Source organism: Alligator mississippiensis, chromosome 10 (genome assembly GCF_030867095.1).
Source record: "Alligator mississippiensis isolate rAllMis1 chromosome 10, rAllMis1, whole genome shotgun sequence".
Classification (NCBI taxonomy): Eukaryota; Metazoa; Chordata; order Crocodylia; family Alligatoridae; genus Alligator; species Alligator mississippiensis.
Window position 1 is genome coordinate 20,264,866 of NC_081833.1, and position 27,693 is coordinate 20,292,558.

Consider the following 27,693-nt stretch of genomic DNA (forward strand, 5'->3'; position numbering starts at 1 on the left):
GCACCGTCCAGCTGGCCACATCGCACCCCTGGGCAGCATGTTAGTGCCATGAGCACCTGTGCGGTGCCCATCACTGCACACCCTGCCAGACCCTGCAAGACAAGGCCCTTATTTCTTCAGGGCAGTGCTCAGTGCCGGGTCCGGCTGCGGGTGCGGGGCAAGAAGCAGGCGGGCTCTGGCGTGGCTCAGCTCTCAGAAGAGCCAGCTCGGACTGGACTGGGGGGAGGTGCTCGGAAGAGCTGGCACAGCCAAGCGGGGGAGGCGCTCGGAAGAGCCGACGTGAGCACAGGCGGCGGCGCGCGGAGGGAGTCGCCCGGAAGCGCCCGCCCGGGGAGGTGTCACTCGTTCGGAGGGCGGGTCCCGGATGAGGAAGTGATGTGACCATAGAGGAGAGGCGGTGGGGGAGGACAGAGCGGCTCTGCGCGCAGGGAGCTGGGCCGGTGGCCTGCAGCCCGCCCAGGTGGGGGCGGGGGGGTCGGCGGAACTGGACCCGTGCCCCCGGCCGTGCGAGCGGGGCCCCAAGCCGGCAGCCCCCGGCGGGGATCGGCCCGTCTGCAGCCGGGCGGGGCGGAGGCTGCCCCGGGGAGGAGCCGGGATCTCCGCGCGCGGCCCCGTCCCGCCTTGCGGCCGCGGGTGAAGCCCTGCTCGGTTCGCCTCTCTGCGAAAGGGAGGCAGCCCGGGCCGGCCCTTGGGGAGGCCGGGCTGGGGGCGCGGAGTCTCGGCTCCCGGGAGGTGCTGTGGCGCCCTCCGGTCCTTTTGTTTTGAAAGAAAAAAACCAGCCTGGGGTCTTCAGGATTTAACTCGTCTTTGCCACAAGCAGCCCTCGGGCTTCCTTAACCGGCTTGGGGTCGGGGTCTGCGTTGCTCCCTTGGCCGAGCCACCTTGCCTGGGTTTTTCTGTAACGGAGCGTCGTGCGGGGCAGGCCGGCTTGAAGACGACTCTTCTCCCCCTTCCTTCGGGAGCCTCTGGGTGTCATCCGCGCACAGCCTGGAGGGGCACCTGGCAGCACCAGTGCCAGAGCCGGCGGGAACAGGCTGGCAGGTTGTGGCTGTGTAATGAGCAGCCAGAGGCATCTTGGGGTAACTGTGTTTAGCAACTGGCAATTGAATCAGTGGTCTTTTGTGGGAGGGAAAACCGGTCTGGGCCACGCTGTCTTCATGAATAACATCCTTAGTGGAGATTCGTGAGCTTTCAAAATGTCGTCTTGTGCAGTAAGCTTGCATCTGTGCTCCCTGAGTCTGAAAAGGAGCTAGTTAATGAAATTCAGAGCCTTTGTGGTGCAGCCTATTGGTGGATGCTGTGGTTGAAACTAGTAGCCATAATTGTGTTTGAAGCACAGGATCATGCTAACCGAATATCGTACATTGCTGACATATTTGGGTCTGGGTATAGTATGAAGCAAATGCTAATTTCAGGTAGTGAAGCTAGTAAGGGCACAGTATTTTGCCATGTATTAATGCCTGTTGTTTGTATAGGGGAAACCACAAGGCAGAGCAGCGTATGTATTAGGAGATGTTTGGTCATGTGGCTTTTCTATCTGAAGAGAACCTGAGAGTTGTCACAAGTCTTAAAAAGTACAGAAAAGTACATGAAATTTGGCCACATCCATCAAACATGTAGGGTGGTCAGCACAACTGTTCCCTGGCTATGAATCCTTGATGATATGCTTCCCTCAGAACCTTTCTTTCCATTCCCTGTGTGGGAAGGAAAGGAATAGCCTTGAGGTTCATGAAGCATTTGCTCTAGTGCTCAAGAACTGCACACATTTCTTCTTTCTTTGCAACGTACTTTTGAATGCACATACTAGCTGCTGCAAGGAAGCCTTTTTTGTTGGGGCAAAGATTGTTGTTGTGCATATAGTAACTTATTATCTCTTTATTTTCAGAGTGAACTGTGAAAGGCTTTGGGTATACAGTTTTGATTGCCCTGATGCTATCAACTGGAGTGGAATCATTAGACAGAAATCATCCACATCTCCTTGATTCTTCCATGTCTGCTGTGGTAGAGGAATTGTACACAGGACTGCCAGTCAGCATCTCCACTAAGCTTACTGCTGGGTCTGAGCCTAATGCTGGACTAGACGCAAAGTCAGAAGCATCACCACTTGTGCTAGCACATAGTAACATTTTGCAATCTGAGGGCAAAAGGACTTGTGAAGTAAAAAACTGCTCTGAGGCAACTGAGAATTTGGGTAATGGGTATAAGTCTGCTTGTAAAGGACTGACAGAATCCCTTCCTGAAGAGGCTGGAGACCCTGCTGAGGAAGATGAGGCAGAAAATGGGAGCTTGGGAAAACAGGATGCCTGTGCCATTAGATACCAGACAGAAAACACAGGAGCTCCTGAAGAAATACAAAATGCTGAGGAAGAGCTTGTTGGATGTTCTGCTTTCATCACCGAGGAGGAGCAGTGGTCAAGTGAACAGGTAAGAGAACAGAGAAAATTATCCTAGTGAATGTTCAAATTCAGGTTGCTAGAAACCACCCAGGTAATAGATCAGCCTGGGGTTTCTTTGTATGTATGTGGTTTCTTTCTTTTGGTCCTGCTGCCAGAACATGTTGGTATATGAACAGTTGTTTGGCCGTTCACTGTTTCAGTGTAAATGAACATCTGTCTGTATAAATGTAAATGCCTTATAAAATATTTGGGAGAGTTTATTTTCACTATATTAAATATTGCTAAAATGTTGTTAATATAACATGGTAGCAGTATGAAGAGCAAAATCAACATTATATAACCTGAAAGAAAGAAAAAGGAAACTACAAAAAAAAATAAATAGAAAAGCCTTCTCAAACTTCAAAAGACCAACTTTCCAATTATTGTGGAGGGTACAATGTTTCCAAAACTGTCTGTTACAGGCAGACACTAGCAGTCATGATAATAGTATCCCAGACGCACAAAAAAAACTATAAATGCCAGTCCTTAAGCAGAAACCATATATGACACCACTTACGTTGTACGTACAATTTTTTTGCTATAGTTTCCAAAATCTTTAATATTTGGACAATAGATCAATGTCTCCTTGATTCTGCTGTGATCTACCTTGATTATTTGCACTGGGACCTTGAGAGTGTGAACACTTTAAATATATAGCTGGGGAGTGCGTCCCTAGACTGTTCACTGGGTCTCTAGGCAGTTCTCTAGCCCTTTTCTTTTTGATTGCAAATTAGACACTTAGGATTTTTTCACTGGGTCTCCAGGCAGTTCTGTAGCCCTTTTCTTTGTGATTGTGAATGAGGCCCTGAGGATTTTTTTGCAATCTTCCTTGTTCTGATTGGGAGTTGGATCCCTAGTTTGCTTTTTGGAGCTTAAAAGTGAGAAAGCAGTGTCTCTGGCAGGGGCACATCCCTTGATGTGTTAGTATGTCAATGGTATGTTTAAAGATGCACGTACTTCATGGAGAGGCAAGGATTTTTTTGCGAGTGGCATGTTTTATTGGACCAACTGTATAGTTGGAATAAAGTTAATGATGTTTCGAATGCAAGAGGTTCCTTATCCAGTCTGAGGAGGAGAGCAAGCAAACAGAGCTCAAGAGTAGAACTGTTAAGATGAGAGGTGGGGGGAGCAGGAGGGGAAATTCCCAGGGTAACAGACAATTATCAGAAGAAAAGAAGCTGATTACTAGGAGTTCAAGACCCATCAAAAGGGTCATTAATACCCATTGTGTGTAGGTAGAAATTCAGGAATTGGATAGACTATAGTGCATCAAAAAAATCAGTATCAGTGTTCAGTCTTTGATTCTTAGTGGCCACCTGGTGGATTTTTGTTCCCAAACTTGCCTTTTTAAAGGTGTTTGGAGACATTGGTGTAGTACTTACAAGAAATATGTCTCTAGGAAACATGCTCTTGTGTTTTTTGTCTTCATCCTTCAAGATTTAGGGTGTTTCCTTCATGTTTTCTCATCTGCTTGAGAGATTTCTTGGGGGGGAGGGGAGGCAGAACATAAAAATGGATTGGGGTACAATGAAGTCTGGGAGGCTGGATTACCATTCCCTTCAAGGTGTGGACCTTTTCACTGAATGCAAATCTATTTGCTGTCACTGCTTCTGTGACTAGATGATACTTGTGCTGAGTTTAAACATTTTCTGGCTGTGCCTTCACCTAAAGATGAAACAGTAACTCAGCATTAGTGAGCAAATTTAAAAAAAACAGATAGGAAAAGAGACGGAAGAACAGAGACGGTGAGGGAGCCCTCATCCTTCTTAGAAATGGTTGGCATAGCATTTGGGTTAGTTTGGTTTTTGTTTTTTTTTAATTTCCCCCTAAATGCTTACAGCATCAGAACTAGGGCTGGCTGAGTGGGTACAGTTCCAGGAATTATTTTACAAATATTATAATTATCTTTACATCTTGGCTGTTGTTGCTGACACGGTGACTTGTTCTTTTATTTCAGAAGAAACCTTGGATACGCCCAAGTGGGGGAGAATTTTCAAGGACCTGCTGCCATGAAATGCTGACACCTCTGAAAAGTAAAGGTGCATATTTGAGTTTTTTCCTTATGATCTTCTTTCATTAATATGAGTAATGAATGACTGCAAGGATAGCTCCTTTTGTCCTGTTTTGGAGTAGAAATTATTGCCATGTTTAGAGGAACACAGAAGTTTCATAGATTTCATAGACATTAGGGCTGAAAGGGACCTTGTAAGATCATCAGGTCTAGCCCCCTGCCCAAGGGGTAGGAAGTTTAATCTTCTGTCTCCTGATGTGGGTGCTCAGTGATTAGAAAGGCAAGGTGTACATGTGGTAGTTCTTACACTGAAATCTTTGCTGACCCTGAGGTAGAGGCTCTTGTTTGTTAATAACAGATGTTGCATTGCTCCTATTTAAAAAATTGGACTATGTGAAAGTGTTAATCATTAAAGATGCACAGAAACAAGAATTGCTGACTTAGCCACTATCTACCATTTTAGAATGTGCACTTTCCCAAATGAGAAGTCATCTGTACTAATTCTGTGTATTCCTGTTATTGACTTGCTCTGGTACAATGTTCATCCATATGCTTTGGTCACCATCTACACATGTTGGCTTTTCTCTCTTATGCTTACACTTTGTCTGCCGGCTGTGAATACACAGCAATATTCTGATTTTTATATTTTCCTCCAGGGTCCTGGACCAACCATGGTTTTAGCCCCTTTGTGCTGTGTCTATTATAAATCAGGTCTGGCTGTCTGTAATTAATGTCCTGTTCTAATCTGGGTTCTCAGTTTACCACAGATTTTGCTGACCTTGTATTCAACAGAGATTGTATTTCAAATACAGGATTTGGTCTTTGTTTCTGCGTGTAACGTGATAGTAGCAGATGCATGTATTTATGGCTGTTATTCTGTAAATTACTGCCACTCAGACTAAGCATAAAACCAAACCAAGAGAAGGCTAATCTTCAGCAATACATCAAGCTTGCTCTTGGGCAGAGACTAGTTTTCCAATCTTTGTCTCTGACTAGTATGGAAAATGTTTTTAAAAGCTGTAACAAATATGATTCAGATACTTTGGAACACGAAGAAATCAAAAGCTGTTTCTCTTCCATTATTTAGAGAAAAAAATAGCCTTACAACTTCTCTAGCACAAGCCTATAACTTGACAGGCCAGGCATGGGGATGCATTATGATCTGATATGGAAATAGCTCACTTTTTGAGTCCGTTCATGAAAATTGTGCTGCAAAGTATATTTTATGTAAGAAGTATCATTGTGTTCACAAAATAGGAACAAAAAAGGCTGCATTCATGTGTTCACGTGGCTACTAGCAGAGTTAAAATTGTACTGAAAGGGAGTGCAGACTTTGCATAGTACCAAGACAAGGCCGATTCTGATAAACCTCAGGAAGTGTATGGGACTTGTTATGCCAATGATGTTTAGTCAGATAGTTTTTATAACCCAACAAAGCTATTTATTCTGAGATCTTTAACTTTTTTTAATCAAAAAAAGTTAATTGTTGCAGCACAATGTATAAGTTAACTAAAAATACATGTGTAACTCTTAATTCCATGCTTTTGTACATGGGCACTTTGATACTGTTGGACTGCTTATTATTTCATCATTACAAAATACATTTTTTTTCTTAAACATTTTTAGCATCTTGTATTCTCTGTGCTGTAGGGCATTTTAAATAGTCTGAAAATCACTTGGGTAAGTGTGGTTTATTGTGACTTGACACAACATACCATATTTTAAGAACAAAACTTAATACAATGCTGAAATATTGCTGGCATCTGTGCTGCATAGACTTCTAGCTAAGTTGGCTTTTCAGTTAACTATGTTCCTTTAATTTCACATAAAGCTGTTCTGTTGATTAAGGAAACTTGGTTTGTAGACTGAATGGCTGCAGCTGTACAAACACATACATGCTTAGCAATTAAAATGCATACATTGGAGAGAAAAGAGAACTTTTTTTCTTGAAGCCTCTTGGTAAATGAAGGTAGTGGATCATGGTGGAACATGAAAACGTAAAGACTGTAAGCCATGTTGCCAGGTGAAAATTAAAAAATATTATGTGGACCTTTCAAGTTATAAGATGAAATTTTATATTTGAAAATATGATAGTGTAATTATATTGCACTAAATGAATCTACACCAAGAAGCAGAGTTAAAGTTTTAGGTCTTACTTTGATAAAACAGCCTGACTTGGAATCACTGACCTATGGAACCTTTGTTTTGCAGATAACTTCAAATTTACCATAGGAAACACCATAACAAGGATTTTAGTACACTTTTTCTTTTCCTCCTTCTCACCTTGCTATTGTGGCCAAGCTTAGAGCCAGTGACATCTTGGAGATTTAGATAGCCTATTCCAGTAACTAGCACCATTACCTGTCCTAGTATTTACCACTACATGCAGTAATAATGCTATGCTTCTGCTAAAATTTTTAGTAGTAAAATAATTAATATTGATAGTCAAGCTTTTCTCTGGTTTAACATCCATTTGAGATGAACAGGCATTTAAATAGACATAAGCAAGTTTTCTTCTTCTTGTACATACATTTTCCTGTAAGTTTTCCAGCCAACAAAAAAGAAAAGAAAAACATTTAAAAAAAAAAAAAAGAGAGAGAGAGAGAAATTATGATGCTAAAGCCACAAAAATTGGCAACAGAGGCTTGTGAATAGCTGTAGTGGTGAAAATATTTTGAGTGTTTTTAAGATGAAATTTCAGATTAACAGTCTATTAACATTTCCCAAAGAGCTCATTTCTGGTGGTTTAGCAAGGGGAGTAGCACTGCACTAGTTTATGTTCAGTTTGTTAGGTAGGCCATCTTCAGCTGTAAGGGTTAGAAAGGTAGTAATTTTTTTAAGGTATAGTTGCAAAACCTAAAATTTGTTGTCTTAAAGGACAGAAAAAATATGCCTTGTCTTTTCATCTAGGTTCAGGAAATAAATAGTATCTTATAGGTTGTGTATGTGTATTTGTTCTGTTTCTCCAGTCGGACAAAGAGAATGAGCACAATCAAAAGAGAGAAATTTAAGTTACCAGTAGATGCAACACAAGAACCCCCCCCCCCCCCCCCCCCCCCCCCCCCAACGCCGGTTGTCATTCTGTGATCTTAGTTCATTAAATCAGAAAAATACGTACAAAAGCCCCAAACCCAAAGGGGTCTGATTAAGTCTGGTCTTCCTGGAAAGAGATAAATGTCAGACAGACACTGGGCCTCAGGCGAACAACCCTTTTTGGCTCTGTTTTGAAACTCCTGAATTAGTTGCAGGCCTGGAACTTTAGTCGGACATCACCTGCCTGCAGAGGGAGGTGGATGAAGTAGGTGATAAAGCTAAGTAAATGCACTGGGAAATATTATTCATTGAGTCCGCATTTAGAATTATTTGTTCTGCATGTCCAAGTGTTATTAGGACAGAATGAGAATCTGGTTAGGTCTAAGGCAGGCAAGGTTCTTTGAGTAGATGTGATATCTTTTATTAGATCAACTGAGTAGTTGGAAAGTTCTTAGCAAGCTGTTGGGCGCAGTCCCCCTTCAGGCATTAGAAATCTAAAGCAGATGCAGTTTAAGAATCAAATGGCAAGCAAATAGATTCTTCCCTAAGAAAAATTTGTCTCAACTTCCACATGCTTTGCCAGGGCATAAATGTCTCTAGATAGATACTTTTTCTTAAAGGTAAGTAAGACAGCCTGGAAGCATCACTGGGTATTTTTATTTCCATGGCCTCTGTGGAGCAGTTTTTTTACAATGAGACAGAAATTAGGCCATCAGAGCAAAGTGAATCATCAGAATTTATTTCTGAATTTGCTGATTACAATATAAAAGTCCTTTGAGTCAAAGAGATTGGGGGTTGAACAAACAATAAAAGAGGGCTTAAGATCAAACCCTGATGTTTCAATCAAATACGATGGTGATAGACAGGACTCTAAATGTGAAACTGTCAGAGGTTTTTTCTTTAATTGCCCTGTTGCATCTTATTGGCTCAAATCTGTGGAACCAGTCTCTATGTGGTAGTCATGTCTCCACACCAGTGGCTGAAAGATATAGAGGGGTTCATGTTGCTGTACTTGTGATGGGGCAGGAAATGTACATGAGGCAAGGGTTCTTTTCTGTTTATCGTTTATCACAGGGGTTGGCAGCCTTTGACGACTGGGCTGCTGTTTGCAACCCAGCCCCCCACTGTGCCCCTTCCTCCCCCTGCCCCCCCAGTCTTCTCAGTAATGTGCAGATGCTGTGAAGCGAATAGATAGAAAAAGGCAGGTGCGAGAGCATAAGCTGAATGCAGCATGCATTCGGACCCTCAGGATGCCTCTGCTGCTGTGGCTTTTGTGTCCTGCCAGTTTCCTGAGCTGCCAGCCCATGGGCCATAAGGTTGCCAACCCCTGTTCCAATGGATCTACTGTATAGTTGGGAGAGAAGTTAGATTTATTTGCAAACACAAACTGTCCCTTCTCAAGTTCTGAAGGATAGCATTTATTTTGCTGGTCACGGTCACTTAGGGTGTGGACAGAGGCAATGTTCAGAGTGCTTCAGATACCTCAGAACTGCTTCAGAGGGCAAGCCAAGTAGACATTTGCACCCTCTGAAGAGCTCCAAAAGAATCTTGAAGGAGACGGATAGCACTTCCTGCTCGAGTGTGAACACTACAGAGTGCCACAAGGGGACCTTGGATCCTCCAGCATCCCACAGTATTCTGTGCCTTCCACTTTGCAAAGTGCAGCTGCACTTTGGAATGCTTCAGATGTTGTCTGTCTCCACCCTGAGGTAGCACCCTGTGGTAATGCTGGCTGCAATCTGAATACCTTGGATATGCACAAGGAAGGAAAGACTGTGCGAGGGATCTGGACCAGAGGAGAGCAAGCCCACAACCGAAATTGACGAGCACAGAGCTTTGCGGAGTGGCTTCAGAAATATGACCCTGTATTGCACGATAAGAACACTCTGACAGACAACCCAGCAACTATTTCTAACATAGATGATCGGGAAAGAAAGCAGGTCACCAGCCCTACAGATTGAATTTGGTCTTCTGCTCTCCTGCAGAGAGCCATCTGTCATTTCAACATGTTCTTTATGTAAAAGGAAAGCTCACTATCAAGGTAAATTGGCTGAGCTGATGATTGATAGACTGGAGCCTTCCTCTCAAGAATTGTTTTAATTGCATTTCAGGTCTTTGCTTGGCTCAGAACAGATCTGTTTCAGCAGCAGGACACCCGATGCAATCTCAGCTGCCAGAGCAATTGATGCTTTATCAAAGAGATGGCTGAAATCCTTTCTGTATGCCTTATAACTTATTTTTGTATTCTCCAAACAATACTAAAAAGTTGGGAAGCAAGTTGTCAAGACAACTGATTTCTATAGGCCTTGAGAAGCCTTGGTTTTCCAGCTTGATTTTATTCTAATAGACTGTTTACCATTTTTTTTTTTTTTCCCTACAGGAAAGACTTAATCAACTAGGGTTGAATTCTACACCATGAGCCAGAAAAGTCATGTTTAGCTTCAGGCCACTCAAAAGGAAACAAGTAAAAACAGAATCCTGCTGTTATGCCACCTTTGCTACATTGCAGAAGCGGTTGGCCAACAGCTTGTATTCTAGAACTTGGCTAAAGTTCAAGTACCAACACAGGTACAGTAAAGTAGTCTAAGTCTCACTGACTTTCAGTGGGACTTATGAATCAAAAGTTCTTAGGGAGTTTTGAAAATTTCCGTCTTTGTTCCTGAGGATACGCTAGCTCATCTGTCATACTAAAGCACTCTCAAAATGTCAGGAGGGGACTCAAAATATAGAGCACTTATAAAGCAGACTGGTAGTGGAACTTGTCATTGACCATTTTTAATAGAAGACTCAATTAGTAAGTCTCTGCTGCCTGCAAGTGTATGCTGAATATTAAATGGAAAATAAAATGAGTTGTAAGCGTGTTAACCTAGTGTGCAATAGTGAATATATTTTTATTTCATTTTATTTTCTTGTGCAGAAGAAAACCAAGCAAATGAACAGGTGACAACTGAAACTCTACTAAAGCCCACTGAAGAAGCACAAGGTATGAAGGCTGATGGGACTAGAATATTTAGTAAAGCAGGACACAGGAATGACAGAGTGAGTAAAGGTCTTCCACCTCAGAGCAATGAGTGCCCAGATGTAGAAACAATCATGGTCAATGGTGAGGTTTCAGAAACCAGGACCTTAGTTTCCTTAGAACCTTTAACAGTTGTGGGCACTGGATCAACAAAAGAACATCTACATGAAGCAAATGAATATAAAGGGTTAGCAGCCTGTACTGTCATGCCATTGACAGCAGAGGTTAATGCCAATTCTGACTTGGAGACTGGAGAAGAAAACTTATCTAAATCAAATCATGTTAATAAAACACATACAACATCTGTTAATTATCAGACTGCTACTTATCAGAAGGAAGAAAATACCTCTCATAAGTGTAGTGCTGTCCATGAATCTAAAAGTAATATTGATGTTGATATGCTACTCTCAAAGGCAAGTTGTGATGCTTGTCCTTTAAGAAGTGTATGTAATATGAACTGTGGAACTATGCCACAAGAAGATAACACTACAGAGAGCTGTAAAACACAAGAAGAGAATCTTGTTGAAGATATGGAAAATAACACGTTTGAAAATCAGCCTCAGCTTTTGGAGGATTGTATTTCAAAGCCAGTACTACAAGGGCAGATCCCACCAGTGTGGGGCAAAGAACCATTTAGCAGCAAGGCCGCACAAAGGGAAGTGGGCAGCAGTACTGACCATTCACACAGCTTTAGCTCTGGGGAAAACCAGAGAGAAACTGCGGTAAAGGACAGTTATGTTCTTGATAACAGTCAGGACGTACAAGATGGTATTCATTCAAAGAGTTGTCATTCTTCAGTTTTTAGTTCTGTTGCTTCATCACCTGAGGAGTTTCTAGAAGGAGATTTAAAAATAATTCCTTCAGAAATTCATAATCTAAAAAAGGATAAGGACCAATGGCAAATCTCTACTAGCAATGTATGTAGTTATGTAGCAGAACAGCAGACAAAAGAAAACAGCAGCAAATCAATGGAAACAAAAAACCTTGTTTGTACTAATAGTGAAGACGCACATATGTGCTTTGACAGTGCTTACAATAAAAACACTAATTCTTATCCCAGTAGCCATTGTTCTCTGGATGTTGTCACCAAGGTAGATGAAGTTACACTTGAGAAGCAATCATTTGAAAAGAAATCCAAGAGCAGTGTGATGACAGAAGAGCTGGTCATCAGCTTAGATAAAGTTCCAAAAGCAAACAACAGTGCCAGCTTTGTCACAGACCAAGAAACTGCTTGCATACCATATGAAGCCATGCGTCCTGATGCAGAAAAATCAAAAGCATCTCCTTGGGGTGGTGGTGATGCATGCTGTAAGGAAGATGAGTACCTGAGCAGACTGTCTAGAAATGAATCAATCAGTTCATCAACAAAAGTGGAGGTCCAACCCACTGATCATCAGCTTTGTAAAGATGAAGTATGGTCTTCAATAAATCACAAGAATGTTGATACTTCTACGGTAGTGAGTAAAGATTCCATAAAAAGCACACTGTCTCCACTGGAAAATACAGAAATAATGGTCACTGATATGGAAAACGAATGCAGCAGCACATGTTCTCATAACAAACAATGTACAAAAGACCCTTGTTCAGCTGTCAATACTTGCTGCATCTTGTCTGATAAAACCAACTTTGATAATGTATTAGTAAATAGGCATGCTTTCAAAGAGCAGGTTGAAGTGAACACTGAAGAAATTGGTGACTTAGAAATGGGAGACCCATCTGGACATAAGAGTGACAGCTTACCTGAAGAATGTATTTTTTTAGCAAATAAGTCTGTCCCTTTTGAAGGGAGACTTGGTCACAAAAGTAGAGGTCAGCATATGACAAACCATACTTCTATAGCAGAAAATGCCTTATGTTCAATTTGCACTGCAGAGAAATCTACCACTGGCTTGTCAGAAGCTGAGATAAATGCAAACATGGAAGTGGAAAGCTTGAAGCTACATGATGATGGCTGTTGTGGAGTAATGGAAGAAAGGCTAGAATCTTACAGTGTTGTAATTTCTTCTGATCCAAATGAAGGACAAGAACAAATTAACTCTTACAGACTACAGAAAGAAGAACTTGATAGAAAGAAAACTATGGATAGTATAAAGGCTCATGAAGGCAATCGGAAAAAGGATACTAGTGAACAGTCATTAGTCAACAAAAATTTGAACAAAAGCATAATTAGTCATCGCCTTGAAATTTGCAACTTGCAGGTGGACCAGGGAAAAGGGAAAAGAGAGACACTGAGGAAGATCAGCATGTTGTCTTGTGGATTTAATCTCTCAGAGTATAATACTTCAACTACGGACTCGGAGTCCAGCATGCATCAGAAAGATTTGGACCAGTCATTTGGCACTGAATGTACATGTTCTCAACATGCAAACCAATCAAAAGGGAGTGTTTGTCAGATGCAAAATCAATACCTTGAATGCCAAAGTGAGCCTAAAGGGCCAATTTCGGGTGAGAAGCAAAATGAAATTCTTACAGTAGGTGATGTTCCAGAGCACCAACAGCATCAAATGAAAGTCTTAAGTAAGCAGATGTTCAATACTGGCATACAGACTATGACTAGTTCAGGTGAAGACCATAAAATATCTATTGACTCCAATCAAAATGAGCTGGTTGGTCTGAAGGAGGATAGAGACCTAACTCTATTGCCTCATGAATTTTTAAGAGAAGATAATTTGCAAGAGACCTTCAAAGAAAGTATGTTGGCTAATAACTCTCCGCATAGTGTGGTAAATGTAGACCATTCCACAGACTCATTCAGTAACTTCTCTGAAGAGGAGAAAGTAGAATTAAAGGCAGACAGTAATAACTGTAGCAATGCAAGTGATGTTCAAGGGACTTTCAGAGAAAGTGTAGTGGAATGTAGCTCTTTGAATAATGTGGTAAATACAGACCATTCAACACAACTAGATTCTATCAGCAGCACAAGCGATCAAAGCAAGGAGCCTCTAATGCCTGTAGAAAATGCAAATATTTCTGAATTACAGAAGATGGATAGCTTGGCCATGGGCCAGAAACATGAAGTTAGGACCATTGTTGAATCCTGTGTTGTTTCCCAGTTGATCTCTAAGAGCCCATTAGATGAACAAGAAAATACAAACCTTCTTTCAGAGATGAGAAATGAAATGTGCTCACTGGCAAATTTAATAATAAGTGACACTTGTGTTCAGTCTAAACTTGAGACTCTTACAGAAGCTGATGGTCAAAAAGATATAGACACAATGCAATCCAAGGAGTTCCTTTTGAACCAAGAACTCCCTAGTGCTAAACCTGTAACTTCAGAAACTCATTTGGGTCAGAGCATGGAAATCTGTCCCCCTCAGAAAGATGAACCACTTGCACTACCTGAGAACACACACATGGTTAACCATGGCTTTTTTTCAGCAAAGGTTCTTTGCAATCACTCTCCTGCTAAAGAGCCTCTTGAGGTAACAGTGTCAGGTAAGAGAACTGTTGATACTAACAATCCATCTGTAGAGAGTGACAAAGCAATTCACTTCCTAAAAGAGGCAGTTAAATTAAAAGTGTGCACAGACAATAGTGTTTGTAGTAAGGAGGGGCCTGTAAGTGAAAAGAACAGTAAGCCAGTTGAGAAAGAAACGGATGCAACTTCATCACAATATAGTAGTTATACACAGAAATTTAAGAGAACCTCTGTAGAAGATGAGATGGAAAGGGAAAATAAAGTAATGGTAGAAGAAATAAACCAGCCTACACATTCCATTTTTGAAAGTAAAGATTCCTTAGGCATTTTGCTAGATAATGGGCAATGTTTTTGTAAGAAAGTAGAAAGCTGTGTTCCTCTCTGTGTCAGCACTTCTGAAAAGCCTTCACAAGTTTGCTGTGTTGAACAGATCCCATCATGTAGTTTGAATAATTGTTCTGATAAAATATGTTGTTTTAGAAATCTTTCAAAATCGCCCATTCTCAAGTTGCCTTCAGAAAGCACAGATGACTCTTTGCTTGCAGGGAAAGATTTAGTTAACGGGGAAACATCAGAAATCAACTATACTGCAACAGCTGAAGCTTGTTCAGGTAGCAATACGCAGTCAAACAGTTGTACAGAAGCATCTCTGAAATGTGTTGTCAGTGAAGAGTGTCTCCCTTTTGAATTAAGTTCTTGGAACAAAGAGAACAGCAAGGAAGCTATCAGAAAACAAATGAAGCCACCAAGTAACTTAATCACTGCAGAAAATGACAGATCTGGTAGAGAGAGACTTGACCAAGGAGATGAAAGTCAAATATTTAAGCGAAAGAATGTATATGAGGAGACAGAAGAAGTGTATCTAGCTCAAAACCCCTTACTATTGAAGAGGCAGACACAGCAAAAACAGGAGTCAAAAAAACAAGTGAACACAAAAATCCCATTGCAGCCCAGCACACTGTATGATGCTGAGTCTTTGGACACCTCTTATGAGTTGGTGGCATCTTCAGGAGTCACAAAGCTTGAAGATCCTTCAGGACAGATCTCTGCTATTGTGAACAACAAGAATTATAATAAAACCAGACAAATGTTTAGCACTTTACAAGATGTGAAAAGGCCAAAGATTACAGAGAAAGGTGTTAGCTCACTGTATATGAAGGAACCAGAACTGGAAAGAATGAGCCTTCAGTTAGGGACCCACGTTAAGTTGTCAACCGATAGTAGCCTTTTTATTCCAAATTCAAATATGCTTCCAGGAGCTAATAACTTTGGGCATAGTGAAATCCATGGTGCCTTTGGGAATACACACAAACCAAGCAGGCTCCTTCTACTGAAAAAACAGCCAGGAAGGAAGTGCAAGAGAGTTGCCATGCCAGATCAGCTCAAAACTATAAGAAAAAATACCAAAATTAAGAGCTCAGCCTTTTTAAGGAATTCCTCTGGAACCATTCTTAAGCAAGAACATGCACTCCTCCACTCTACATGTTTTGCAGATAAACCACCAGCTGTGGAAACAGAAATAGCTGTGAGATTGGACCATATACCAAAGCAGAGAACCAATAGGTTCAGTTTGAGCAGCTTGAAATTTAGTAAATGCACCAAAGAGCCAGCATTGTTAACCAAGCTGTCTACATTGGCCAGTAGGCTACTGTCCCCAGCCAAAAGCACACGGAAATTAAGACCTCTGCAGACTTCTTCAGAACTTCTTCCAGTGGCTGAAAAGTATGGCCACCTTAATAGGCTACTGGAAATGTTTTCATGCATTAACATGAAGTTAAGCTCGCACTGGGCTGATGGCTGGTGCACAAAGATGTTCAGCTTTCCACCTTTGGCACTTTATCCTGGAGAATCCACCAAAATTCATTCGAGCAACAGGATTCCATCACCATTTCTCAATGCCCCATTTCTCCCACTTCCTTTTCCCATAAAATTGGACTCCAATTCTCTGACAAACTTCACTGGGTTTATGTCCCAGCATTGCATAGCTGATAGACCAGCTTTAGGAGCAGCACCAGCACATCCTCTACAATCTTCAAAATGGACCCTCTCCTTTTTCCTGTCCCCGAGCTGGTCAGGTACAGCTGTTTTCAGGGAAGACGCCAATTTTGGTAATAAGCTGCACTCTTCTGTTGTATCTCTAAGAACCACAGAGGCCCCTGCCCCTAGTCATGACTGTGGAAGAAATGCCACAGCCAAGAGGAGAGCAAATTGTTCCATGCTTGGCCTTCACACCGTGTTAGCACTTTCTTCCCCTGGATGTTACAGGATCTGGACAAGAAGAAGAAATGTAACCAGTCGAATTCCCACCATCCAGAGACTGTTTATGTCACAATTCACACAGGGCTTGAAAGGGTTAAAGTCTCCAATTTCTGTATCAGATGACCTCTTCTCTTCATTACCCTACTCACTGGGCAGGGCACTTTCCATATGGAGCCAGCATGGGCCTTCTGCACATTGTCCTTCTGAATTCCCTCCTGTCCATTCCAATCACTGCAAGTGGCAGCCAAGTGTGGGCATCGAGAACAGGTAAAACCCATCAACTTCTTTCTGAGAGTAAATATATACAGGGTGTATACTTGCTGCTTTTTGGGAGGGAATAAGAACTCGCAGTGAAGGGTGAGGTTCTGGTAGTTCCTGTCTTAACCCTGCATACTTCACTCAGAAAATGGCTTAACATAGAAGAATCTTCCATCCAAAACCCTATCTATTAATTACATTTGAGTAGTGTTTTAATTGATTTCTTAGTCTTCTTTTGGTAGAACCACTAACTCTGCTATCTTCTTCTTCCTCCTTGTAACACATATATGTCATGTGCCAGAATATGTATTGCAGAAAGGTAAGCTGCTTCACTAGCTCTATTCAGTCACAGCAGAACAGCTGGATTTCTAAGGTAGGAAAGTATTTGGAGATCTGAACCATCTGCTGAATTTGAGACTTGAAAGGCTACACAGTCTCTAAATTCAACAAAAGGAATAATTCTGTTGCATCCAGTTAAACTTTGAATTGCATTCTAATGACTGCTGTATGTTAATTTGAATTCCAATCTATTCAGTGTATAACTGTGCCTGTTAACAGTTTGTGCCAGATATGTTGCTGGCACAAAAAAGTGCAGCTGCATTGATAAATTTTGGCCTCTTGATCTGACAGATTATAGGTGGAGAAGAGGAGCGGAGACTATCATCTGTTTTTGTTTTTTGCTACTAGTTGCATGAAAGATGTAATAGCTGTTCTAGGAATGAGAAATGAGATTTTTGGTTCTGCCGCAAATCTGTGACCTAGAGCAAGTCACTTCCTGTTCTGTGTCAGCTGTCCTGTCTGTAAAATGGTTAATTTTGTTCCTTGCCTCACAGGCATGTTTGAGAAGTGCTCAGATACCACCGTTATGAGCACTGTAGAAAAAACCTGTATATAAAACTGGTGAACTCTTGCCCATTACTGTAATTTCTAAAGAATGTGGTTCGGATTTATCCAAGCAAAATGGATTATTATCTATGAATCCATATGTACAAAGCAGCCCTATCTACCAAGAGATTCAGAAGTATTCAGCCCGTTAATGAAAATTTTATCGTTCTAGTAAGGTCTTGACTGTGTTTTCCATTAGGAAGAGTAAGTATAAAGTATGAACTTTGGAACTGCTCTGGAATAAAAGAATAATGTGCCCCACTGGAATAGCTTCATAATAATCCTGTGGATCTGGTTTTTCTGCCAATTCTTTACACTCTGTCAGGCTGAATTTTCTGGCATGTGCCTTAAGTGTATTAATGTGCCAAGATTCAGCTATGTTTTGATTGAGCCATTGATTGCAACTCTAAACTACCTGCAAAATCCTAAGAAAATGTTAACACTTTAAAACTCACATCTGTATAGCAGGTGAGTTTTTTCCTCTGGAATTGAGAAGTGTAGCACTTCAGTATTAGAAGCAAGTGGTGAGTCCTGCATTAAAATCCTTCTGGGTTTAAGTATCAGTTTTTCCTCCCACCTCATCCCTGACACTAAGTCCACAGATTGCTAAGCAGCCTGTAACAGCATGCTAAGCCAGCTACAGTAAAAAGACTTTTATCCCTAGAACTAGAGGACAGTTTGGAGGTGGGGGAAATTCTTCCATGTGAAAAGTTGTTTATCCCAAGTAAAGAAAAGCTAAATCAGGTCTGGGTACAGATCAAGGGACAAATAGCAGAAGTTAGAAAAGCGCTTTTTGTCCCTAAAGTTCAGTGAAATCATTTTTAAAACAGGAAGTGTGTTGATGACAGACTTACTCCTCTGCTGCACTTAGAGCTTCCTTTAAAATGTGTTTGTTATAAGTGTGCTATAATAGTTGATGCTCACTGGAGCATTTATGTAAAGCACTAAGCAAATACAATAACCAGGAACATTGAAATTTTTAGTTTATAAAATATAACTACAAATTTGGAATGCATAAGGCATGTTAAAACATTTTGATGAAGCAGCCATTTTAAACAAATTTAAAAGGGTGTAGCCTTTAAAATGAGAGAATGCGAGTCTGAAGGATGGTTTAGAATAGATTTATCTGAATTTAAATGTGTGAATATTCAAGAAAAATTTCCTATGAAGGAATGCTGCTGTTCTGTAGTGAAATATATTTACTGCAACATATGCTGTGGTCAAAAAATTATCTACTTGTACCCAATAGCATAATAATCTCAGTATGCTATTCTCAAGAAGGTGGGTGAGTATGAATACCAGGAGAGGACTTCTGATATTTACCTTTATCAGCAGAGTTTGACATGATTAAAAATTCGTAGCGGTTTCAGCTTCATACAGAAGAACTGGATTAATTCATAGCTGGGCAGGTAGCGAATATTTGGAGTGGTTTTTCCTTTCAAATCTACTGCTACTGGTGCTGCCACCTGGTGGTGTTAAAAATTCTTATGCTAAGCAAAACCTTGCACCTCATTGGTACTTTTCTAAGATTCAGAACTATAAATGTTCAGAGCTGGGATGTTTGCACCAGCATTTTTGCTGCATAAAGTAGAATGCTTCCTGCAGGTGGGAATTCTGTGCAAATTCTAGCACTGCCAGACTGCAGTAGCTGGGATGCTGGTGGGAAGAAAGCATCTTACTTATGGCACTGAATGGTAAACTTGGGAGTAAATTTATCATAGGGTATTTACACAAGTGTCTCCTTCATGCCTGTTTTTGATATGCCTTTCATTGCTCTGAAAAGTATATAAGCTCCTTAATATGGTTTGTTTTCTGAGTTTAACACCAGGCATCCCATTCTAATTCTGTAGCTTTCCAGCTTTAGTAAAGACAAAAAAAATTACCTGTAGGCATACGTGGAGAAAGGACTAAGATTTAATCATAAGAAATGTAGTCTAGTCCACTCTAAATGATTGATCACAATGTATCTTTGTTGTTGTGATGTTATGAGCGTGCATACAAAAATAGGAGCATTCTTTCAAAGGATTAAGAATTATTGTGCTGACTTTTTTGTTGTTGAAGTATTGTAGCCACCATAGAAAGGCCTTGGTTAACTGATGGGAATAAGAGCATTCTCATCAGATTGTGGAAGCAAGAGAGGATGTGAGGTTAACCTTGTAGAAGGTCCTCCATCCTTATTGATTTTGCTACTACACTTGTGTAGTAGACAGATCTGTCAAGGTTTGGTTTTTTAATTGTTTTAAAATTGGCTTTTAAAAACAGGCTGTTTTCTCTTTCTTAGAAAAGAGCATCCACAGCGCTTCTGGAAACATGTCCAGCTTTCAGACTAACACTAGCTTCTTTCCTTTCTCTGTTTTCTGTTTCCTTTTCTTCTTTTTTCAAGAAGTAAAAATAGGAGCCTTTCCGTCCTGTCACTGAAGCTTAGACATTAGTGAAGTGAATGGCTAAGGTGGCTTGCTCTCATGTGGTTTAGGTTTTTTTTTACCCTTTCTCTCTTAACATAGCTGACATTTTCTTTGTCTTGGAGTTTAGATTCTGCTGAGTCTTTTTCTCCTTCTCTTTGGTGTAACTTTAACTCCTATCTTCTGTTGTTGTTGTTGTTGTTCCCTTTTTGAACCAGTTATGTCATTTTACCACGGATGCCTTTCCATGGCACAGAAGCAGCAAGGATCTCAGGTGATGAGATAAAGTAAGTGTCTTGCCATGCCATTCAGTATGTATTAAATATGGTAGGAGTGTGAACCCCTTCTCCCTCCCACCCCAAAGGGGCAGCAGAATACATTTTTGGGGTGGGTTTGGCAGCTTGCTTCTCAAAGATGCTTTTTTTTTCCCTTTTTTTTCTTTTTTTACCAAAGCCATTGAATAAAAACAAATATGAAAATGTGTGTTAGAGGTAAAAGAGCCCTGCTACTGGGGAGAAAAAAAGAAAGCCTTGTGAACTTTAAATGTAAAGAGATGTAATGTAATCTGAATAGAGAGGATAAGAAAAGAAGAAAGTTTTCAAAGATCCCATTTCCAATATTTTATGTTTCAAACATGTGCTAGATTCTAGAATACTGTCACAGTAAGTCGGGCACTAATCTGGATCTTCTGTTTCTCCCTTTCTACTCCTTTTCCCCCTCTGTCATAGGCTGGAACCTTCATTTTCAGTTTTGTTACCAAAGTCTTGCTCAGTTCCAGAATCAACTGTGTCTCCACTAAGACTTTCAGCTCCTGAATTCCAGGTCCATCCCTTTGAAGTTGATGCTTCTCTCCCACCATGTCCCGGATCTCAGACTGACACTGAATTTAAAAAAGTAAGTGCGTGGCTTTTTATCGGCTCCTACAGGAAGCAGGTGGTGCATATAGTTTAGTAGTTCAGTTAGGGTACAAACAGACATCATATTTGTCCTGGGATTCTATAGATATACACATCCCTTACCCCCCTGTAGGGCCTCTGAAGTATCCTGGATAAAATGCACTCATACTTTTTGCTGGGATGTTCTGTATGGTTATTACGGGTCATTCTAGGGGCAAGTCTGTCAGGCTGTGTGCTCTTGCTGGCCATCTACTGGCAAAAGAGCAACAAAGTAATGAGGCTTGGAAGGGCAGTTTGTGTACAGGACAGTGCTGCAGCAGTTTCCCAAGACAACTTAGCTTAGATCAAATGAGATATCTCTTTGCAGCGTAACACTACATGAGAATTAGAATTTACTTAATTTGGACTTTTGTTTTCCAAGAAGGCAGGGTCTAGGATTGCTACCGAGGCAACACATTTAGCCACTGACAGAGACAGTCCTTGTATCCTTCTAGTCTATCCTGCTCCTGCATTAGCTGGAAGTAGGTACTGTTGGAGTAGTGAGATGAGCAGAAGAAAAAAGGTGGAGGGTTCATCTCTGACAGAAAAGTGGAATACTGGAAGACTGTTTTGCCGCCTTATGTCTCCCCAAAACCCTCTTCAAGTAGCACACTGACAAGCACTAGCCACTAGAACTTTGTAGATTTCCTGGCGTTGTCTTAAAGCCAGATGGGACCAGTGTACTCAACTAGTCTGACCTCTGCATACATGATTCCTGCAGTGAGTCCAGTAATCTGTAGTGAAAATAGAATATATTTTCTTGTGAAAACATCCCATTTTGATTTCAAGAAACTCAGTGATTTGCTCTGTACATTCCCTGTTGAATGGTTTGAGGTGCCTTGTCTTTTAGTCAAGTAGATATGTATTTTATATTGTAGGATTTGAGTTGCAGAAGAAAGTAGTGTGCTACTAACTTCCTTAATGTGTCTGTCTCTTCTTATCTTTTAGTATTTTACTTAATTTTTTTTGAGGCTCCAAAGAGAAGGGAATAACATTGACTAGTAACATGATTTCTTCCTTGTTTTTCATTGTCCAAAAGGCTGAACCAGAAAAGAGGCCAAAGAGAGTCTCTCAGATCCGGATTCGGAAAACTGTTCCTAAGCCAGATCCCAACCTCACCCCAATGGGACTCCCTCGACCAAAAAGGTGAGTGAGAGGCCTCACTTTTTTAAACAGACTGATACTAGGATCTGCTTCTCCTTAAGAAGTGTGTTCAGCATAACCACTTGGGTAAATGGCTTGCCTTTCTTACCACTTTTTTTTTTTCTGCTTGTCTGGATAAGCAGTTTCTGGTTAGGGTGCATGTTACCTAATGTTTTAAATCAGAACATTTCCTGAGCTAAGAGCCATAGGAGAGTTGAGCATTAGTTTAGGCAATAATTGTGCCAACTACAGTTTTTCTTTCAGTTGTCACGTTCTTAGGCGGATAAGACTGGAAAGGGCCTCTTAGGCCTTTGAGTCATCCTGTGCTTTTGCAGGCCAGTATGTACCAAAGAGACAACCAAAATAGCTGCTTAAAATGCTTACATGCACAACTACTAGACCATAAATACCCAGAACACCAAGGACATCCTACAATATGCCATGGGTAAGAGCAGGGAGATAAAATGGCATCACCAATGTCCCATCTCTGCCACAACAGGGAATTAGTTGGTTAATATATACATTAAAAGTCCTAAAAAATTACAGTGCCTCATGCTATAGAGGAAGGCAAAATTCTCCTGTAATTTGGGTCAGTGTTATCTAGGGGATGATTCTTAAACTAGGGTGACTTCAGTTGGGTATCTTTCTCTCTTATCTTGACCATTGTTGTTTAGAAACTATACTGCATGCTTGGGATGGGAGCATTCTTGCTTACAGAAATGCCAGCTCTCAACCCAGAACTTTACAAAGTACCATTTGAAAGATCCATTAATGCATGTTTCTCAGCTCTCTGCATGTAAATATGCATTATAAAGGGATTGATAAAAGGGAGATAAACCATGCTCAAGGGTAGCAAAAGAAGATAGTTGTGAAATTCTATTGACTTTCATTCATTACTACTTCCAGGCTCAAGAAGAAAGAGTTTAGTTTAGAGGAAATTTACACAAACAAGAATTACAAGTCCCCTCCTACAACAAGGTGAGTTGCATTCTGTGATGGGAGAAGTGATGCAGATAAAACTGATATCAAGGTATTTTGGAAATGGAAACAACAAATGCATTTCAAAATAGAACTGAAATCATTGCCTTTTTATACTCGTAAATATGAAGTATAAAAGAAAGCTAATTCAGAGGCAACTGATGTCCATCTGCTCTTAATATCTGAGACAGCAGTGGTACCACAGCATGAATTTGAGGGAAAGCTTAAGGCTTAATTGTTACTCTTTGTAATTAGTACTTGTTTGGGAATTAATTCATTGCAGCATGCAGCAAAGGATAGTACTGAGTATCATGTTTAAAACTCAAGGTAAAGATGATATTTCAAAATCGTATTGCCAGTCAGTATAGCGAGGTTCAGCTGTCCGGACAAATCCCACATGAATCTCAATGTAAAGTAACAAGAATGTTGTTTTAGTTGTGCATTTTTTGCTTTTTTAAATAATTTTTGTCTGGCTTTTGGTGCATTTTGTTCAGGCTTTTGGTGCACTTTGTTCATTGGAATAAAACCTTTTGTTTGTACTTTTGAACTAAAATATGGGCTGAGATTAACTCCCTGGATTTCTATGCACCAACAAGAAATTATTCAGAAAATATACTGACAACTAGGTGATATGGGACTGTTTCTGAAGACAAGTGGTCACTGATTTGAAACAATCATCTAGTCCATCTCAAGTTAATGATACTCAACTTGTACATGTTGACTTTCCCAGGTGTTTGGAAACCATCTTTGAGGAGCCCAAGGAGAAAAATGGATCCTTGATCTCTGTCAGCCAGCAGAAGAGGAAGAGGATTCTGGAGTTTCAGGACTTCACCATTCCTCGGAAGAGGAAAGCAAGAAACAGAGTCAAAGTGGCTGGAAGTTTCACACGAGCAAAAAAAGCTGCACTACAGGGCACAGAGCTAGATGCCCTTTTGATTCAGAAACTAATGGACCTTGAAGCCTTCTTTGCAGAGGAAGAAGAACGGGAGCAAGCATCTGGAAGCTGAAGGAGACATCTAACTAGAAATGGCCTAAAGTTCCTTTAATGTTTAGATCCACTTGGGAAGGATTTGCTGGTCTCTTCATTCCACTCAGTCCTAATACCTGATGATCAGTTCTTGGCTGTGACCCACTTTGAAATGTTAATATATATAATATATATTTTTAATAATGTGGGATTTGTTCCTCTGATTCCTTTTCATAATTGTGACACAGTGGCTCTCACTGTTCCTTCCCCAACCGCTCTAAAAATTATGGCTAATGTTTAATTATTTTGAAATACTTCCTAGGAATTAAGTAGGGAGAGTAAAGGAGGAAGTAACGCACCTTCAGTAATGCTAAATACTCCTGAACTTTTGCACGTTTATTTGAGTTTGCTGCTGTGACTGTAGTGGCTAAATCTGAACATGTTGACAGCAGAAGTAGGGGGCTGGAACAGGGATGAATTCAAGTAAGTGGATTCTTGCATTGAGATACCACTATTTTAATTATTAAAGATTACTAGTCTGGATTTGCTTATAATTACTTCAGTTTTTCTCTGTACTCAGAAGTTTCCTTCTGTGATTCTTTTATCTTTCATAGCTTCAAGCAGCAGAAGCCCCTCAAGACTAAATCTTAACTAACTTGCACTTTGTGTTTCTTGTTTTTTAATTTGCTGCATGAGGGCGCCTTTTATTGTAATGCTGTTCTTTTAAAAATAATAATAATAATCGTGCATTAAGAACAATGGTGCAGAATGCTAGGGTCTCCCAAATAGTTAAGCTGAGTTTAGCCTAGTTGCTGGTGCTTTACCTTTTGGTTGAAGAAGGTAAAGTACCTTCCTCAGCCAAATATTACTGGGAAATATTAACGGGAAAATATTATTAAGGTTCCTATAACTCCTACGTAGTTCTATATTTAACACTTTTGGGCTTTGCTCAGAGATGGAGCACCAGGAACTTCCAAGTGAGGCTGGACTCTTAATTGGTTATACTTCTGACAAGAAGGCTAATTTTATCTCAGCAAGCAAGCAAGCAGGTTTTTCTGCATTTTGTCTTTCTTCCATTTTTAACTTGACAATTTTAGGCTTGGGGCGCTCATGTATGTAGATGTTCAGTGTACAACAGTGCTGTACATAATAGTTTGTGTTGTACAAGGAGCCTCCAAGTATGCGGAAAATATTTTTAAAAAATGCTTAAGGCCATTTGTAATTATCAGCTATATCTGTCTGAGGGAACAGTGTTTCCTTCTGGAATACTCCTGTTTAAACTTACTTGAAGCATAGTGGAGAGTGAAGGCTAGCTGCAATTCAGGTAACTTCTACACTTCAGTGCCTACAGAGTTTGTTCAGGCAGAGCTAACGGGATGCTGTCATTGCTGACATAGTTTAATAGTTCCATTCTTTCTTTTCCCCTGCCACTTGAATCTTGCACTTTTTCACTTACGTGCCCCTATAGCAACTTTCTACTTACCTCTAAAATGGGTGTTTAAAGTCTAGCATCTAGTAAATGGGTTTCATGATCCAATCCAAACCACTTCAGGGTCAAGGATACCATGCTACATTTTCTGCTCAGTCAGCTCCTTCGTTGACTGATCAGAGAACTTGGACTGAAACAACCCATCAGAATGCAAGAATTCTGAACGTTAGAAAATGTTTGTGCCTAAGACTGGAATGAATAATTTTCTGGATTTGTTTTGCTCCCAGCTCCTGTGATGGGATTTTTTATTTTCATTCCCTGGTTTTGGAGGGTGATTATCTTTAACCAATCACAAAAACTGATGTGGAGGAATATGAACTTACGGCTTTTGTTTTCAGTGGAAAGAAGTTTGGACCTTGTGGATATGCCATTTCTACTACCTCCATGCATGCCCAGCTGATCCACTAAGTGGTATTTTAATCCATTTTAATCCTTGCTGTTTTACTAAAGGAATCCTTAAAAAACAAACACCCCTCCTCCCCCAATCCCAGTGCTGAGGGCATGAAGGTTTTGACTTTCTAAAAATGTTACGATTCCCCTCTACTTAGGTTATCAGCACTGGTATTGACCAACTGGGAGCTATCAAGAGTCATTTTATGCCCCAAGTTTGGGTTTCATGCTATAAAAGACTACTATGATATGAATTAATGCTAATGTGGAACACATGATAATGTAGAAACTGCTGGGTGTGTGCTGGCGTTGAAATGTAACCTCAGTGGGGCTTGTAACAAAATTAGGGAATTGGGTGGGTGGGGAAACAGCTCAGGTCCAAGCAGGGTTCTGTCCTTTTACAGTGTACTTTGTAACATTTACATAATCTCTTTACTACTTTTGCTTTTTCTGCTGCCTCCTTCTCATCCTTTTTCCCAGTCACTTTGAAGTAGCATGTCCCAGAAAGCTCTTTTTCTGGAAACAGCAGAGGAGCAGTAGAAATACTCATTTTCATTTCACTTATGAAAGCAAGAGCTATTCAGGAAATGTTGTTGCCAACCCCTGCATGTCACACTTGCCAGAATTTGTGAAAACCCTAACATATTAGCATTACCATGTTTTTTTAATTTGTTTTTTATTGGTTTTGTTTTTTGTTTTTTTGCTGTATGATGGATAAAACACCTCTCTCCAGGTATATTAGCTTCATTTGTGGTTCTGTGCCTCCCTCCTCTCCCCTCCAGTCCTCTGTTCCTATTTGCAGTGCTCACAGAACAGTCTTTGACTGTTGCCTGTGGCAGCATCTGACATGCTGGGAGCGATAAGTGCAAAGACTGGGTCTCTCCAACTCCAGTCTGACTTGCTTCTGACCCAGATACTCTGTATGAGAGATGTGGAGGATGCAGATTCATGGGTACTTGCATTCTCTTCAATGAAGCAGATGTACACTTGCCTTTTGGTAAGATGGTGCCACTTCATACAGATTTTTATATTATTGTGGAAAAGGCCATGTACATATCACCCTGAGTGACTGTACTAAGTATTTTAGAAAGGATTGTGTAGAGCTGTCAGGAACGAGCCCTGCAAGGAAGTTGAGCTTCTTTTGACAAGCATAGCTAGGCAGGGGAGGGATCATTTTTCTGAAAGAAAAGATGTACATTTTATCCAGCTACAAACCCAGCAGCAAAGATTACCTGATGCATATTAAGGGGAGCACCTTGCCCTGTGCACCTAGGACTGTGTATACAAGTTCCAGTGCTTGCTGGATATGATTTTTTGCAAGGCTTTCCAATTTTAGCATATCTGATTCAGAGTTGGGTTCTGTTATGTGATATGCTTCAGCTACTTTGTTAAAGTGCTGGTAATAACTGCCTGGATGAGATGTCTGATGCTGTCATGCTAATAGTTGGGTGAAAATTTGTATACTTTTATAACATTGGTCTATCATGTCCCTGCAGTTTTGTTTCTGTTTAGTAGTTTGTGAATCTAAAATTTCATTTTTGTGTGTATGTTTAATTTATGAAAATAAAATTTTTTGGAGAACCTTTCTGTTTACTAATGACTTTGGATTCTTCTCTCTTCAGATGGGAATGAAATTTGCACCTTCATGTAATTCAGAGGGAGTAATACCTGACTCTTTGACATTAAGAGAAATTGTCTGTATAATGCTTTGAAATACTTGACTAGAAATGCAAATACTGCTCTTCAGTCCGTTACAAAATGCTCTTTAAGCTAATGTGGGCACAGGAAACTAACACATTTTTGCAGCTGTGTATACAGTAAAGATGATGGCTGAATATGAATCTTCAAAAACAACCTGGATGCCTCAGGAAGGGAATTTATTTCTGTTGGTCCTGATGTTTTCCTCTTTAGAGGCTATGCAGCATGGTGGGCAAGTGTAGAATGGTTCACCTTAAAAACTATCTTGTGTTCCTTACTGTATCATCCCAGTTTTCTGTGTTCTCAGCTTTTCAAACTAATAAGCTCTGCTGTAACTACTAGCCTTTCAAAGTTTGCTGACCAAGTACAGCCT

General features: G+C 40.6%; 1 protein-coding gene across 3 annotated transcripts; it reads left to right on the forward strand.

Annotated features, from left to right (window-relative positions):
• Nucleotides 1-363: 363 nt before the first annotated feature.
• Nucleotides 364-27,215, forward strand: PRR14L (proline rich 14 like). Of its 3 annotated transcripts, none has more exons than XM_006266989.4 (9): nt 364-460; nt 1,886-2,424; nt 4,393-4,474; nt 10,397-16,442; nt 19,939-20,007; nt 20,449-20,614; nt 21,695-21,801; nt 22,705-22,776; nt 23,507-27,215. In XM_006266989.4, the coding sequence occupies exons 2-9, from the start codon at nt 1,930-1,932 to the stop codon at nt 23,781-23,783; spliced, it is 7,314 nt and encodes a 2,437-aa protein (XP_006267051.2). In that variant the 5' UTR covers nt 364-460; nt 1,886-1,929; the 3' UTR covers nt 23,784-27,215. The 3 variants fall into 3 exon arrangements, with proteins under 3 accessions (XP_006267051.2, XP_014449152.1, XP_019349253.1); XM_014593666.3 differs by lacking the exon at nt 364-460 and adding an exon at nt 483-1,079; XM_019493708.2 differs by lacking the exons at nt 364-460; nt 19,939-20,007 and adding an exon at nt 483-1,079.
• Nucleotides 27,216-27,693: the final 478 nt, after the last annotated feature.